Source organism: Rhineura floridana, chromosome 9 (genome assembly GCF_030035675.1).
Source record: "Rhineura floridana isolate rRhiFlo1 chromosome 9, rRhiFlo1.hap2, whole genome shotgun sequence".
Classification (NCBI taxonomy): Eukaryota; Metazoa; Chordata; class Lepidosauria; order Squamata; family Rhineuridae; genus Rhineura; species Rhineura floridana.
Window position 1 is genome coordinate 106,535,239 of NC_084488.1, and position 17,698 is coordinate 106,552,936.

Genomic DNA, 17,698 nt, shown 5'->3' on the forward strand with positions numbered 1-17,698 from the left:
CTGTGAACAGCTTTAATAACGTTTTTAAGATATAGCAGCATACAAATATTTTTATAAATTAAATAAATATTTCTGGCCTCATGGCCTGAAGGAAGCGGTTAAGACGGGCTTTCAGGTGGTGGTTAAAATTCTGTGTGTTGATGCTGTTATGTGCACAGGGGAATACTCCACACTGTTATGTGACCAGTTCAAATGCACAGGGCATGACACTGGGAAAGTGCAAAGGGGCTAATAACACGGTAGAAGAGATTGACAACATTCCCCTGATAGAACAATTACTTATTTGTCTAAAAAAAGCTCAAGAGGGAGATTTCTCTTGGCTAGCCACATTGTACAGTTCACACACTTGAGAAAACATGGGACACAGCAGTACCTCAGGTGTGGATGCTCTCGTTGGGGGATCGTTTGCTTCGCTTTCGCTGGAGCTGCTCTCACTCTCAGAGTCAGAGGAAGTGTCCGAGTCGCTTGTGCTCCCAGACTCTGGACTGCTGGAATGTGCCAATGCCACACTCTCAGGCTGTGATTGTGGGGCACTGCAAGTCAATACCATGAGATAAAATTAGAAGTGGGGAAGGATCATCTTTCTGCACTCAGACTTCCTCCAGAAGCAAAGCATCACCAGGGGGAGATAAAAGCCTAACCAGCGTCATTTTAAAATGTTCTACCACTGCTCACTGGGGGTGGTGATCACTCCACCCGAAGGATGAAAATGCAGGAGTGCAGAATCTTGTATAGGTATGTATTTGTGATGCTACCCACTGGTATAGGGCACCGTTCCCTCCTTCCCTGCTGCCAAGGCAGCTATTTTGCGCTGGCACCCACGACACTTTTATCAAGATATGAGTACCAACACCTCATTTGTTAGGAGGACAAGTGGGCTTCATAAAAGGTTTTGAGAGAGGCTAATTGGGTGATACAACTGCCAGCAAAGCAGAGAAGATTAAACACATTTCATCTAATGGCCAAAATATACAATATTCCTGGAGAAAACCTAATACTCCCTGCTGAAGCTAAGCAGGGTCAGGTCTGGCCAGTGCCTGGATAGGAGACTGCCTGGGAACCATATGTAAGCCGCCGTGGGTTTCAATCATGAAAAGAAAGGCGGGGTAGAAATGTAATAAATAAATAAATAAATAAAATGCAGTTTTTGGACTTTTCATAATAAATGAAAAGCAGAAGCAGAAGCTTCTACAGGAGCAGTTTGCAAGCTATTACATATGCTCTATTTGCATGGGTATCCTTTTTCTTATTTCTTAGTCCACTTTATTTCTGCAGCTTTTAATCTTGATGGTTTCATGTTTTTAAGACTGTTTTACATTTTATATTCTACTCCATGGAGCTAACAGGGGCAACCCCAAGGCTATCCCATTTTATCTTCATAATCACACTGGTGAACTAGATGTTGAGAATACCCTCTGAATCTTGATCAGTCACTCCACAATACATCTACCTCCATTGTGGGAGGCAATATGCCTCTGAATACCAATTGCTGGGAATCACATTAAGGTTCTTGCCAGATCCCCACAACTTTTTGTTGGCCACTGAGAGAGCAGGATGTTGGAGTAGATGGGACTTTGGCCTGATCCAGCAGGACTTTTCTTATGTTCTTACATTCTTATCACTTTCCTGTTCTAAAGTTCAATGCACTAAACTTCAAACAACCCCATGCAACATTTCCCCCAAGTTTGTGCTAATTTATGCTACCATCAAATGAGCCTTGCAAGTTATCAGTGAAGTTTAGCTAGTCTCACTCGCTCTCCTCTTATCCTCTCACCCACCCGAGCTGCTTGCACAAGAATTTCTGTTTAAATATATAAAACAACTATGTCATATTCTCCCCCCTCCTCTGCCCTTCTCTGTTATTGCAGGTATCTCTTGCCAAAGAAACCGTACCTTGGAGGAGTGGATGAGGAAGATGGCTTATCAGAAACCTAAGTATGCAACAAAAACGAAAAAAAGGAAGGAGAAAGGTTAGTTTAAATAGCTCAGAAAGGAAAACAGGCCATGACAATTTTAAAAGGTTTTCTGTGTATTTGCAGAATTTATAGTTTTATATACACACACTGACTTGGTCATCATCACTATCGCTGATCTCAAGATCTTCATGTAGTGTTCTGAAAGAGAAAGAGGATATAAATGTAGCTTAATGCTTGGAATAGGCCTCTCAAACTCTCTTTGGAAATGACAAGATTATTCAGAGGGAATGCTCTCAAGTTTATTTTGATTCATCTGCACGGAACATATTGCTTGGCATGGAAAGTCTTCTGAAATTTTCTGAACGCCTTTCTCTGAGCTCAACTTTGTCTCTTCACAGTATTTTTTCTTTGAAAATAAGCACAGGTTTCATTTTTGTACTATAAAAAGGCGAAGGTGAACCATATCCTCTCCAAAACAAGAGGGGTTAATGGTCGCTGGAATCTCTGCTTATGAAAGCTAATAGCCACTGCCACAAAGGCAGACTATTGATGCAAGCTCCCATGTACAGTGTTCTGAAAAGTGTACCTAAATACACGAACAACTGTCTATCTGTCAGAATAGGACCCTTCTTTTGTCCAAAGCAATGATCTACTTAAAATTGGCTGTGAACTGAAATCAAGTGTTCTCTTGAGAGCCTTGTTTCGTAAACCCACTAACTCAAGAACAGAAGAACCACCTAGTGGCAGAAGTGATGACTGAAGGAGAAGAGGCAACAAATGATTTCATGAGGATGTGCTATTCTCATGATGGTTTTTTATGTTTTTTATACTGCTGTATAACACCCCAATATTTGATTTACAAATAAAAATAATAAATTAATTCTGTACTGATAGAAATATTCAAGGTTATATCCAACCTGGAATGGAACTTCCCCGCATGCCCCCAATTCTGCTCCACAGGGTCCCCCAACTCAACAGAGCTGTTTTTGAAGGCATGAAGGGGCCTGGAGGGGACAGGAGAGGAAGTTCTGCTGCGCACACAGAAGCATATCACCTTAAAATGATTTTTTAATTTAAATTTAATTTTTTTGCTTTTTCTGATAGTGAAAAACACAAAGGTTTTTTGCTCTTAACTACTATCCTTCTGGTCCCCAAATGGAGTTAATAATGGCAAGTACTTCTTTTATTTATGTATTGCAGATTTTACTCAGAAAGTACATCCAGCTATTTCTCAGACATTGAAATACAACCACTTTAGGGATGGAGCCTGGCAGCTACTTGATACCAAACAAACAATGCTCCCAAGAGCCAAGAGGAAGAAGTGATGGATAACCAAATCCAAATGAAACCACAGCAGGAACAGGATTGTTAGCCAGGTAAGATCTAATTTTTTACAACTTGCCAACTGGCACTCTCAGATGAACATCCAGCATCTCTTTCTCTCTGTGTGGCCCAGCTTTCACAAATGGCAGATGAGAAGGTAAACCTGTTTCTGGCCTGTATCACGTCACACTGCAGGTGGGGCCCATGTGACTGGATGCTCCTCCATACAAAAACAAAAATCCCTTCAGATGGAAAGCTAGCATATCAGGGAGGTTTCTAGCCTATGTATATCAGGTATCTGGTGTGCTAAAACAGACCACACAAATAAAATGCTATGGAATTAAAACTGTACCTTTCCTGTTAAATATCAGTATGTATCCTTGCCCTACCCTCAAAAGGCATGTCATGGCCCTCATGATAACCAGTCCCCTGTACCTCTCCATTTGGACTGCTGATTTTATAGATTTTTAGTTACTAGGTCATTACTGCCTTTTAATCTGCTGCTGCATTTGTTAGTGTTTTCTAAAAACATTTAATTACTATTATTTTTTTATTTATATCCCACCCTTCTTCCCAGTAGGAGCCCAGGGCGGCAAACAAAAACACTAAAAACACATTTAAAAAAGGTTTAAAAACATCTTTTAAAAAAAGGTTTAAAAGCATCTGTTTTTTTAAAAAACATTTTGAACATATTAAAAAGCAATTCCAGCACAGATGCAGACTGGGATAAGGTCTCAACTTAAAAGGCTTGTTGAAAGAGGAAGGTCTTCAGTAGGTGCCGAAAAGACAACAGAGATGGCGCCTGCCTCATATTTAAGGGGAGGGAATTCCAAAGGGAAGGTTCCACTACACTAAAGGTCTGTTTCCTATGTTGTGCAGAACAGACCTCCTGATAAGATGGTAAGACAGTCTATTTAATTATCATTAAATGTTTCCGCTTCTTTGCAACCCAGGTGAAAGTGAGATATAAATACCTGAAAACAATAAAAGCAAATTGATATTATGCATAATGCAGGAAGAGGGAATACAAGAAATAAGGTTTCTTATCATCATCATTAGGATGTTTTCCTTTGATCGTTTCCCCTGCACAAGACATGTAAACCTTGGTTCCCTGTCCTTCAGGGGAAGGGGCCATAGCTCAGTGGTAAAGCATATGCTTTGCATGCAAAGGTTCCCAGGTTCAAGCCTTGGCATCTCTAGATAAGGCTGGGAAAAACTCCAGTTTGACAACCTGAAGAGCAATGGCCTGCCTTGGTAGAAGGCAGCTTTTTCATGTTCCTATCACTAAGGGCCAAACTACGTATTATGCTGAATGTGCAGCATGCAGCTGCCTCTCGTCTTTCTTTAATCAGTTACAGGTGTGGGGGCTGGCTACAATGTTTAGATAAAACATTTCCATTAGTGTCAATGGGAAGTTTTTTTCTCAAACCCTTATAGCCATGCCTGAGTGGAGGGCATTTTCATCCTCACAGCAGCTGGGGAGAAACGGGTTTAAAGCCTTCTCTACCAATGCAACTCTGATAACAATCACCCCATAACTAGAATTAAAGAAAACTCAGAAATATAACTGCACACCAAGCATCAAGTGTAACATTCGTGTGGCCCTAGGAAAGCACAGCTAGAAACTTTGTTGAGGAAAAACCCGCTAAGAGCCCATTCTTGGCTCAGGGAAGCCAAGTTCTGTTAATCAATAGCTAACAACTCGCTTCAAGTGTTCAAAGCACTCCATGTATTTTTATGGCCCTTCCTGAAAACCTGTAAATTATGTCAGTATTATCATCAGAAAAAGTAGGACCCGCAACAAAATGTTGCAGTGTATTCCCCACCCTGTTCAGAGCTCCAGCCACCCTGAAGGAGGTGCCTTATAGTTCTCTTCAGGCCTTATGGGGAGTTTCAGGAGGGATGGGGAAAAGAGCACATTTTCAGTTGGTTGGGTACATAGCGGGGGGAGGAGTTGGCTTTAGGGGGAAAAGATGTTTTTATTTTTCTTCCTCCTGAAACATCCTGAATCATACAAGAAGGGAGAAGAGTATGCATCCCACACAACCCTTAAGAATTTGCACTGTAACCCTCAACTAGCACCTTAATATCCCTTATTTCTTTGATTTGGATTCCTGCATTCAGCAGAGGGTTGGACTCGATGGCCTTATAGGCCCCTTCCAACTTTACTATTCTATGATTCCCTGGAAGCTCACAGCCCCCCCCTTTTTTAAGTTGGGTGGGGATATTAAAACATTTTTTTTCTTTTAGTTTACAAAAATACAGCTCTATGTACCTAAGGAGTCCCACTCTCCTAAGCATTGAGAAACCACTACTTTATTTTGGGGTGACCCCCTTTTGCTTTAAAACTAATAGGAATGTAGCTTTGCAGTTCAATATTAAAAGAGAATGATGAGATTGAGGGCAGGTGAGAGATGGGGTTACCAAGGATATATGAAGCTGCCTTATTAAAAAAAGTCAGGCCATCTAGCTCAGTACTGTCTGCACTGACTGGCAGTGTTTCTCCAAAGTTTCAGATGGAAGTCTTACCCAGCCCAGGCTGAAGATGCTGGGGACTGAACCAGAGACCTTTTTCAGGAAGTGCAAGGACTCTACCAATGAAACAAAGTCTCTGTTTAAGGCCACCTATTGAAGCCCATAACAGGGAAAAGACCTGAACCAGAGATTTGGCTTCACAGCTTTTATTTCTTAGTCACTCTGCCACACTTGCTGGTTCTCAGATTGTTGTATCTACCCAACATAGGAAAATAAGCCAGGAAGTTACTACAGCTGTTGTTATGTGCCTTCAAGTTGATTACGACTTATGGCGACCCTATGAATCAATGACCTCCAGTAGCATCTGTCATAAACCACCCTGTTCAGATCTTGTAAGTTCAGGTCCGTGGCTTCCTTGATGGAATCAATCCATCTCGTTTGGCCTTCTTTTTCTACTCCCTTCTGTTTTTCCCAGCATTATTGTATTTTCTAGTGAATCACGTCTTCTCCTTGCGTGTTCAAATTAAGGTAACCTCAGTTTCATCATTTTAGCTTCTAGTGATAGTTCTGGTTTAAATTGTTCTAACACGCAATTATTTGTCTTTTTCGCGGTCCATGGTATGCACAAAGCTCTCCTCCAAAACCATAGTTCAAATGAGTTGATTTTTCTCTTATCCGCTTTTTTCACTGTCCAACTTTCATATCCATACATAGAAATTGGGAATACCATGGTCTGAATGATCCTGACTTTGGTGTTCAGTGATACATCTTTGCATTTGATAGTTGCCCTCCCCAATCCTAGCCTTCTTCTAATTTGACTATTGTTTCCATTTTGGTTAATGACTGTGCCAAGGTATTAATAATCCTTGACAAGTTCAATGTCCTCAATGCCAACTTTAAATTTACTTAAATCTTCTGTTATTACTTTAGTCTTCCTGACATTCAGCTGTAGTCCTGCTTTTGTGCTTTCCTCTTTAACTTTCAACAGCATTCATTTCAAATCATTACTGGTTTCTGCTAGTAGTATGGTATCGTCTGCATATCTTAAATTATTGATATTTCTCCCTCCAGTTTTCACAGCTCCTTCATCTTAGTCCAATTCCACTCTCTGTCTCACACCCTTTCCAATGTTCTGCATACAGATTAAACAAATAGGGTGATAAAATACACTCCTGTCTCACACCCTTTTCTATTGGGAACCAATCGGTTTCTCCATATTCTGTCCTTACAGTAGCCTCTTGTCCAGAGTACAGGTTGTGCATCAGGACAAGCAGATGCTGTGGCACCCCCATTTTTTAAAACAATTCCATAGTTTTTCATGATCTACACAATCAAAGGCTTTGCTGTAATCTATAAAGCACCAGGTGATTTTCTTCTGAAATTCCTTGGTCCATTCCATTACCCAACGTGTGTTTGTGGTATGATCTCTAGTACCTACAATTAACTGTAGTACTACAGCTTTGTTGTTGTTATGTGCCTTCGATTACGACTTATGGCGACCCTATGAATCAGTGGAGACAATAGTCAAGAAACCAGAAGAAGGCTAGGACTGGGGAGGGCAGCTATGAGAGAACTAGAAAAGGTTCTCAAATGCAAAGATGTATCACTGAACACCAAAGTCAGGATCATTCAGACCATGGTATTCCCGATCTCTATGTATGGATGTGAAAGTTGGACAGTGAAAAAAGTGGATAAGACAAAAATAAACTCATTTAAAATGTGGTGTTGGAGGAGAGGTTTGTGCATACCATGGACTGCGAAAAAGACAAATAATTGAGTGTTAGAACAAATTAAACCAGAACTGTCACTAGAGGCTAAAATGATGAAACTGAGGTTATCATACTTTGGACACATCATGAGAAGACATGATTCACTAGAAAAGACAATAACGCTGGGAAAAACAGAAGGGAGTAGAAAAAGAGGAAGGCCAAACAAGAGATGGATTGATTCCATAAAGGAAGCCACAGAACTGAACTTACAAGATCTGAACAGGGCAGTTCACGACAATGCTCTTGGAGGTCACTGGTTCATAGGGTCTCCTTAAGTCGTAATCTACTTGAAGGCACATAACAAATGAATCAGTGACCTCCAATAGTATCTTTCATGAATCACCCTGTATTAAAATAAACCAATATTACAAAGCTCACTGTGCCCCACTAGAATCATATGGGGCCAAACAATTTGGCAGCACTGTCAGGGTACTCAAGTACAGCTGCTGTCAGTGAAATCAGTCCCTTGTTAAGCCTCAGTTAATGTAAACACATCCTAATGAAGTTTGGTCCTTCGGCATTGTGGTGTACAATGGATCCTATTATGTAAAGGAGGAGGTCTATCAAGGGATTATATCAGCATAACCACAAACCCTGGAGGGCAATCCTACAGATTCTTACAGAGGGCAAATAATAATGTTCTCCACATGAATGTCCCCTTTCTTCCCGGCTCTTCTGTGCCGGTTTAAACAAAATTACACAACAGGAAGCACACAGCTGTCAAAAAGTTAAGAGCACAGGCCCACAGGACAATTCCAGAAACCTACAATGAAAGGCCAAAAGCAAACTAGTGAATTTTGGATGCCTCAGGGTTTTTCCTGGTCCAAAAAAACTGTGGCATGATTCTTTCACCTGTATGTCTTTTTGTGGTAGTTTAAAGCAGTGTTCAAGAAAACAATGGTTATTTTTCTTTACTAAATTCTCAAACCAGGGGTCAAAAATCATGTTGGTAGCAGCTCACTGCAGCTAGACAGTGTCACAAAGAATGCCTGGCATGCAGGTGCTTTCAGTGATTATTTTATTTAGCATATTTGTGGTCTCCCATTCAGGCATTGATCAGACCCAGACCTTTGCTTAGCTTCAGTAAGGGGGCTGCATTGTATGTCCTCACACCATACCCCAAATTAGGCATAACTGCTGCAATTCCCAGGACTGCTGTGAGCTAAAATCTGAACAATATGCAGAATGAGGTGGTAGAATTTTGGACTATACCACTGTCCTCTGTGTGCAAAGTCCTGCACATGTTGCATTATCAACCTAGCACATCAGAAGGAAAGCTTCCATGTAGCCTATTTCATGATATGCTAGTTTACTACTTGCAGGGAACTTTTTCTGTGTGGGAGAACATTCAAATATATTGCCTTCACTTTTGAGTGGTACAATGCAGACTTTTATAACATCATTCTGTGTAACGCACAGTACACCTACACAGTAGCTCCAAGTTGGTAATCTTAATTGTACTATGACAACAATTTCACATAGCTGCCTCTGCATGCACATTTGGTTCACAGGCTACTTCTTCCACATAACTTTGGGGAAGAGTTGTAGCTCAGTGACAGAGCATCTGCCTTGCACGCAAGTTCAACCCTCGGCATCTCCAAGTAGGGGGCTGGGAAAGACCACTGTCTGAAACCCTGGAGATCCACTGCCAGTCAGTGTAGACAATACTAAGCTAGATGAACCAAGTGTCTGACTGGTTATAAGGCAGCTTCCTATGACTGTGGGCAGACCAGAGCCTAAGGACACTAATGCATAGGAAACTACACGTTTGACTTTGCCCTTATTAGGGGTGGGGCGGTATCATGAAATGGTTACCACCCAAACCAAGGAACAAGTCATCTGCTCTTACAAAACAAACAGTAGGCATTTGAGCTCAAAATAAATCCTGCAAAAGAAAATGGCATTATGTGGGGAAATTGTGAAGACTACATCCAAAGATAACACCATTTATTTTTCCATTATCTTACAAAGGGCTTCTTCCCCAAAAGATAGACAGACACAAATTGTCTCTGTTGGCATATTATTAATAGTTTCAAGATAAGCTATTAATAATATAGCAAGAACCTTGCAACTGACAGATTGTTCCCAGGAAGGACAATTAAAGCTTCAAAAATGAGTCATTACTCTACCTGGATACAAGAAAAGAACATTTCCCAGGCAAGGATTTTAATAAAACCTTAAGTGCTTTGATTAAGGGGAAAGGCTAAATTTTATTACTTGGTGTTTTCTTTTTAAATAGACAAACAGTTCAGTACATACAAAGTTAAACATTTTGAAATCATCAACATGCTTACCTCTGCCACCAAAATTGATGCAAGTTCAAAGCAATTACCTTTGACTGCATCATAGTCCATAATCTTTTCAAAGATTTTCAGTTTTTAGTCTTGAACTTTTGGAATGTACTGAGCATATAATTTTTAGATCCATTGTCCTGAGATAACATCAGAAAAACAACCAAGAAACTAAAAAAAAAAACACATTGGGCACACTGCATTTTTAAGTTTGCAGGAATGGAAGAAAAAAGTTATCTTTGGAAATCTATTATTTAAAGGGAAGTGTGTGTGTGTGTGTGTGTGCATGCACACATATACACACACACACACAAGAAATTGCTCCTCAAACTGTCACTTGCCAAACAGGAACATGCTAATTGAATGAACAAGCTAGTCTCTTCTAAGTACCCTCAGTTAGGGAAAATGAAGTTGCCACCTGCTCTTGTAAACAACAAACCCTGCTTCCATTCCAGTGAAGCCAGGTGCTAAACTTAAGGGCCGAACTCAAGAATGAAAGGCCCTCTGGGAAATCCACATTTGCTCTGTAAAGCTGCATGCTTAATTTGGGCTCACAGATGTAGAGGGATTTCAGCCTCTAATTAAGCACAAATGCTGCTTGTTTTCAGTTGGCTACACTCTGTAACGTGAGCAACTCAAGGTGGCTGGAGTTTCAGACAGTCACGTGCAGTTTAAAAGAAAAAACGAGAAGAAAGAGTGCCATTGTATAGAGCAACACATAGACCTGAGCTCACTAATTAAAATAAATAAATAAACCCAAGAAACCAACTTAATTAAGTCCCTGGTCCAAATGACGCTTATTCTGTTTATATTCTAGTCTTTGGGAAGCCATCATTTCTTCCACATTTTTAAGGAGTAATAAGACATTCTCATTAATTGGTCATAAAAAGTTTTCCTTGGCAAGGAAAGGGAGAATGTTTTTCAGGATTGGCTGCTACTGTAAGATGGGTATTAACCAGCCACCTGATAAAACACAGCAGCATCCAAGGACTATGTTCCATGTTGAGGCATAATTGCAGCTCAAACAAAACGCCGGAGCTGTTATATACCAGAGCAGAACCCTCCTGGGGTTCTTGTCCCACTATTCTGATTCTGGCAGGGGACAGAGGCCGATGAGTCAGAAGAAGGAGCAAGCAATTCTGCGGTGAACTGATATGGAATAATCTACCTTCATCCCTAGCTATAAAGAGATTGGCTTTAGTCCTGGAGGTTTCATATTCCTCTAAAACCAATCTGTCATTAATTATATGGATTTAAGAGGGTCCTTGGGGGTAAGAAAAAGGCAGAAGGGACAAAAATCATGCTTGCAAATAACTTCAATTCCATGTTGACTTAAAAGGAGTTTTACTGCTCATACATCTATGATATATAGTATGATTTTAGGACTTCCGGGAAGGGTGACTTAGCCTGTGCCTGCTTTTGGGACGGGCTCCCGCCGCAAAAGAAGCTTATTCAGATATAAATCAGTCAAAACTTTTTTTTTTTGACTGATGAAACTTCTCCCGGGCAGGGAGAAACGAAGAGATTAACCTCAAAGCCTATTTTTGTTGGGAGGACTAGATTTCATTGATTTATGAGACGAAGTCCAGCCGACAAAGAAGGACGGATTTTCAACAAGCTCTATCTGATAAAGCGACACGTTCATCTTTTCTTTAGAGAGAGAACGGACTAACAGGCAAGCACCCTTCTTTCTATATTTTTTTATTTGACTTAAACTGTTGCAGTAAAAGGAGATTTGCCAGATTGATCGGCTTTGGACATCTTTTCGGTGAGCTATAACTCTTCTCTGCTATGCACTAATTAACAGCTTATCTCTGTTTTTGTTGCAAAAAGCTGTCCTGGATTTGCATTCTAAAGATATACACAGAAGAGAGATTTCTATTCCTGATTTCTATTCTGAAGAATATTATATTGTCTGAGACTACTCTCTTTTTGGTTTATTTTATTTTGACGAATCTGTTTCCTGACGACGCCATTAATTGTTTCGATCCTGGGAACTACATTTTGTTTTCCTAAGCATAGTGAGATAAGGCTGGCTGCTCTGTTTATACTGTGATGTCATCAAGTTTGGAGTATTAACCCAATTGTTGCTGAAATAAGAAGTGGTTCTCTTATATTTTTCTTTTAAAATGGCAATCAAGAAAGTGGCTGAGAATCGGGAAGTAACTAGGTTTCAGAAAATAATGGATGAGATTGAGATAACGAAACGAACCCTGCGACAGGGTTGTAAGGAGCTGAAAATTGAATTGTGCAAAATGATCCAGGAGTTTAAAGAAATAGGGGTCCCTGTGAGAGAGGAGACCCTGGAGCCTGGAACAAACGTGGAACAGGAAAAAGATTTGGAATTTATGGATTTTAGAAATAAAATCTACTGTTTGGAATTCAATGTTATCTCTGAAGAAATTAATGAAGATATTAGAGATAAAGTTATCAATGGCATGGACAATCTTCTGGACTGGAATGATGTGATGGAGCCTAATATAGAGAAAACCTATGGAATTAACTGCAGCCATGTGACAAGGGAAAAACTTTCAAGAGATGAGCCAGTACATTTTGTAAAAAAGAACAGAGATATGATTTTACTGCAGTATTCCAGCAACCTATTCAGAATGGATGGCAAGAAAATATTTGGGATAGAGGGAATTCCCATTAGACTCTTACTATATGACTATGGTTATGACAGCAAGATTATTACGGAATACTGATAATGAAAGATTGGACACTGAAATTACTGGAGTTAACAAGACTATTGAAGATGGAAGATGGAAGATGGAACTAATAGGGATAATAGAATAATGGCTATTGAAATTATTGAACCTAACAGATTCTGATGAGATGGATTAATCGAAATGTTTATTTTGACTATGGTTATGACAATAAGATTATTATAATTATTAATGAGATGGATTAATCGACATGCTTATCTGGAGAAAAATTGATAGATATATTTCTTAAAGAATTGAAACCTCTCTTTGACTTTTTGTGGAAAGAATAAAGTAATGTTTATGAGATTTGATGATTAAGTAAGATAACTACTGGAGGAAAGTGATTTTATAATATGATTTAAGAGACAGGATTGTTATACATTGTAGACCTATAACTGATTTGATCTGTGACAAATGGGAAGTTAATATTTCTATGGTTATGACAGCAAGATTATTACGGAATACTGATAATGGAAGATTGGACACTGAAATTACTGGACTTAACAAGACTATTGAAGATGGAAGATGGAAGATGGAACTAATAGGGATAATAGAATAATGGCTATTGAAATTATTGAACCTAACAGATTCTGATGAGATGGATTAATCGAAATGTTTATTTTGACTATGGTTATGACAATAAGATTATTATAATTATTAATGAGATGGATTAATCGACATGCTTTTCTGGAGAAAAATTGATAGATATATTTCTTAAAGAATTGAAACCTCTCTTTGACTTTTTGTGGAAAGAATAAAGTAATGTTTATGAGATTTGATGATTAAGTAAGATAACTACTGGAGGAAAGTGATTTTATAATATGATTTAAGAGACAGGATTGTTATACATTGTAGACCTATAACTGATTTGATCTGTGACAAATGGGAAGTCAATATTTTACTTTTTATTTTTTTTTTGTCTAACTATTTTTGATTTTGTTTTTTGTCTTTGAATGTTTTATGGTTTTGTTTTGTATGTTTTATGAAAATCTGAATAAAAATTATTGTAAAAAAAAAAAAAGATATATAGTATGATTTTACACACCTGATGCTTGTAATTTTAACACTGAAAAAAACACAACCCTGAATTATGCAGGCAAAAGAGATTACAATAAGGAAGTATTTCTGAAAGTTTTGCTGATCAATCTTGTATGCCTCCTGCACAATATGTGCGCTGAAGTCACTGTCAACTTAAAGTGACTTTAAAGCATGTTGGAAAGCCTCGGACAACCATAACTTCATGTTACAGGTACATGTGGAATAACAGATACATGTATACTTTTCACAGGTAACAAAGTACATGCAGTTTAACATGGAAGGAATACCTTTGTAAAAACACAGGTGTGTAAAATGTTATCTGACTTGTTCTCAGCGACAAATGCCTCTTCTTTTAATTGTTAACATTAGTTAACACTAAAGCAGCAGTTGATTGATTAGTCCAATTAAGGTAATTCCCCCCCCCCCAGAAGCATTGTTGAATAATGAAATTCTTCTGCAAGGTTAGCCCAATCAGATGACAGTGCTGATAGATTCTGGGCTTCAGATAAGAGTGGTTTAAAAGCTGTCTAATTAGTAAAGAGCTCAACCCACCCAAGTACAGTTTACACAGAATGGTCAACAGAGCTGCTTGAATAGGGATGTGCTGCATTATATTTGCACTGTGGTAACTCTTCAGTTTCAAATACAAAACTTGGGCTCTGTTTATGATCACAGTTTTATGAAAACTGTTATGATCAGCATCTGTTCACACAGTTTCAGAATCAGTGTCCTTAAGGAATAATAACCTTTTCATTTTTAAATGGGGGATGCCACTGATTTAAAGAAATATTAATTGTATGACTAATTGTGTGAGTTTTATCTGGTTTATTGAATATAAAGGCTTTTGTTTTAATGGCTGTTAGGTGTTGATATATCCTCGTTAACCCCACAAATCTTCCTCACACAGCTGTTCTTACACACTCGCACACATACAGCATTTATTTATTTAGATGATTAATCACAGGTCTGTGTAACCTATGGCCCTCCAGGTGTTGTTGTATTCTAACTCCCATCAGCCCTAGCCAGCATTGCCAATTGTCAGGAATGATAGGGAGTTGCAGTCCAACGAGAAGCTATCAAGCTGGATCTTTGATCTGGTCCAACAGGCTCTTCTTATGCTCTTATGAGGAGTAGGGTCACATCCATGGCTCAAGTTGGTTTGAACATGTAGCTTTTGGACAAGGCATGACCCTTTCAACCTCAATTTTTCATATCTAAAATGGAAATACTAGAGAAAAATCTCACACGATTATTATGATATACTTAAATACTATGAAGCACTTTGAAAACTAAACATGAACAGGGAAGTTAAAGTGATATGTACTGTGCTTCAGTGTTTTACAGCAACTGTTTCTAAGCAAAAGTTCTATTAACAAGGAATGTGTAAAGTTCTGTAAGCTGTAGCAAGGATTTCAGACATTTCAGAACATCAGAAATTGGGGGGGGGGAAGAAAACTTCACGTTTTGTTGGAAATGCATGAGCTGTTCTTTAACTGTTCCCACTCGTTTCCAGCATCAGTACATCTACTGCAAAGATACCTAGTAACAGCTGGTGTAAATGTTTTGTTTACTGGAAATATTCATGCAGAGACAAATTATGAAGATTTGCTGACCACATAAATCAAGCCAGACATACATCTTACAGCTCCAGGCAAGATGAAACCTGTGTCTTTGCTTAAACCTCACCAGAGAGATTGTAATCATAAAGATAAAAACTTGTCCCTAACTTACCAAGTTCTCCTACTTCTCTCTCTCTCTGGCAACAAAAGAAAATCATCACACTGTAATCCACAGAGACGGAACAATCTGACAACATTTTGCCAAGGAAGTGGCAAGTGGAGATACTAAGGTTGAGGCTCCATTCCAATTTTAAAACCATCGTGAGATTCATGGGACTTCTTAATCTGTTAAGTTTAATGTGCACATCTAACTTTGCCAGAGAAAGTATCTCTGTACTCTCTTTCTCTCTCAGTTTCCAAAAGCAATGTGCCATATCATGGGCGTGGAGAGCTGGCAGCATACTTTGGAAAAGTAGTCAAAAGCCCCATAGGTTACATACAGCTAGCTGCATATTTCTTTGGGATGTGGCTAATTTCCAATGAAAGCTATTCTGCACTGGGTGCAAGCTATCCAAGTGGCTAGTTTCAGAAAAGTCTGAATACAGGAATACCCCGCTATACAGACCTTCACTTTAAGGACACTCGTGAGTATGGACATACTTACAGTAGCACCTTTCCCGTTTACGTACGCTTGCTTCGCAAGAACGGACACTTAACCTTTGGTTGTGGCCTGTTCTTTCGGTGCGGGGTGGTGGTGGAAAGAGACGTGATCGTGCGACCGCGAATCAGCTCGGAGGCGTGATCGCGATCAGCTGGGAGGTGCGGCGGCGCAGCAGCAGAGGCGCTGCAGCACAGGCTTTAGAGCGGGGCTTTGAGGCGCCGCATGAAGGAGAGGTGGCACAGTGGCGGTGCAAGTGAAAAAAGGTAGTGCTTCACTTTAAGCACATTTTCAGTTTATGTACTCACTCTGGACCCATTGCATACATTAATGTGGGGTATTCGTGTAATTTCCTTAGCAGACATTTGTACACAAGCAGAAGTTTCACACATCTTCTTGATGTCCTGGAAGCTCAGGGCAACTACCCAGGAGTGAATGCATGCTCCCAGACATTTAAAGTATAGCAGTCTTATTTACGCTTTCACAAAAATATGTAGATTTTGAAGACTGGGGTTCCCAGTTGAACTCATTTTCCAGATGGATAGCAATGTTAGGAAGCAATCCAAACCTAAGATCTGCCAGGATGAGTAGGTTAGGATCTGGAGGACCTCCAGCTGAGCTGGCTGAACCCAAGCGCAGCTGGGTCTATGCCGGTGTAAGTCCCTGGCTCAGCCAGAAATACACCAGTATAAGACCCACCTCCAGTCTCAGCTGAGGCCTGTGTAAGTACCAACAAAGGGGCGGGACCAGGGACTTACACTAGAATCAAACTCCATTCAACTAAGTCATGTGACCTGGCAGAACTTTCACCAGCAAAAAAGGTGGTGTAAATCAAACTATTTTAAAGGCGTGTTTTTCTTCTGCAAGTCTTGGACCACTCAGCCAGCAGGAGCCTCACTCCCGAAGGGGGTTTGGATCTGGTGTTCTTTAAGATGGCATGAATTATGCTTGCTTCCCCTAGTTAGGATTGCTCCCTTAGTCTGCTGCCACAAACCTAAGAGTCCAGTGGCACCTTAAAGACTAACTTTAAGTTTATTATGTTGGAAACTTTCATAGACTAGAGTCTGCTTCATGACGTGCATTCCTCAGTTGCAGGTACATATACACACATGGTTTTAAGGGTGGGTACAGGGAAGGTGTAAGCAGTGGGTTGAGAGGGAAATAAATGCAAGTAATACAAATAACAATTCAATTAGAGCTAGAATGTATGCAAAGAAAGCAGTGTATATAAACCTGCAACTGAGAATTACATTTCATGCATCTGATAGAAGTAGACTTTAGTCTATGAAAGTTTTTGCCATAATAAAAATTGTTTTTTTAAAAAGTATTGAAGGTGCCACAAGCCTCTTTTCTTGTTTTAGTTATGATCAGAATCCCGAGTCCATCTTGAGAATAAAAGATGTCTCTAAGCATGAAAGAAATAAAATAGAAATGTAGAGGGCTGGTATATCTAGCCCAGCGCTGTCTACTCAAACTGGCAGAAACTCTTGACTCTTAATGGTGAAGGAGGATACAGATGTTACCTGGAGTGATGGTAAATACACCACTCAGAATAACTTGTACACCTGGTCGAATTCCTCCCCCCACCTAACAATAGCTGGGTCTCAACCTTCCCAAAGTACAACTGGAGTGCTCCTGGATCCATTGTTGTATGCGAACCTCTAAGCTGTGATGACAGTCAACAGGTCTACGCATTAGACAGAGGTCTATGCATCACCTGCAACCTGATCCTTTTTAAGGGAAGATGCCAGAGACTGAGCCTGGGACTGTGTAAAATTGAGGCATGGGCAATGATCCAAAGAGGCAACATTGCTCACAAAAGCAGTGTTTGCACCTGACATTTGTGGAAGTCCTCGGAACAGAGAGCTCTCAAAGAGGCAAAGGGAGTCCCACACAAAGCATAAAGTTCTTAATCATTCTTACAGACAAAATCAAAGCTACAGGTTGTATTCAACTAAGAGTTA

General features: G+C 39.7%; 1 protein-coding gene and 1 long non-coding RNA gene across 7 annotated transcripts in view; one reads left to right on the forward strand and one right to left on the reverse strand.

Annotated features, from left to right (window-relative positions):
- The window catches only part of AFF1 (ALF transcription elongation factor 1), a 193,800-nt gene that overhangs the window by 38,226 nt on the left and 137,876 nt on the right, over positions 1-17,698 (reverse strand). For 5 of the 6 annotated variants that reach the window (XM_061583084.1, XM_061583085.1, XM_061583082.1 and 2 more), the window contains 3 exons: positions 2,063-2,114; positions 1,894-1,931; positions 374-533 (listed from right to left, as the gene is read on the reverse strand). In XM_061583084.1, coding sequence (XP_061439068.1) covers positions 374-533; positions 1,894-1,931; positions 2,063-2,114 — 250 coding nt within the window. The remainder of the gene's footprint in view (positions 1-373; positions 534-1,893; positions 1,932-2,062; positions 2,115-17,698) is intronic. The other variant, XM_061583083.1, reaches the window with a different exon arrangement.
- Positions 676-3,239, forward strand: LOC133363753 (uncharacterized). Its single transcript, XR_009757753.1, has 3 exons — positions 676-735; positions 1,869-1,970; positions 3,117-3,239. It is a non-coding gene; the product is annotated as an uncharacterized LOC133363753 (long non-coding RNA).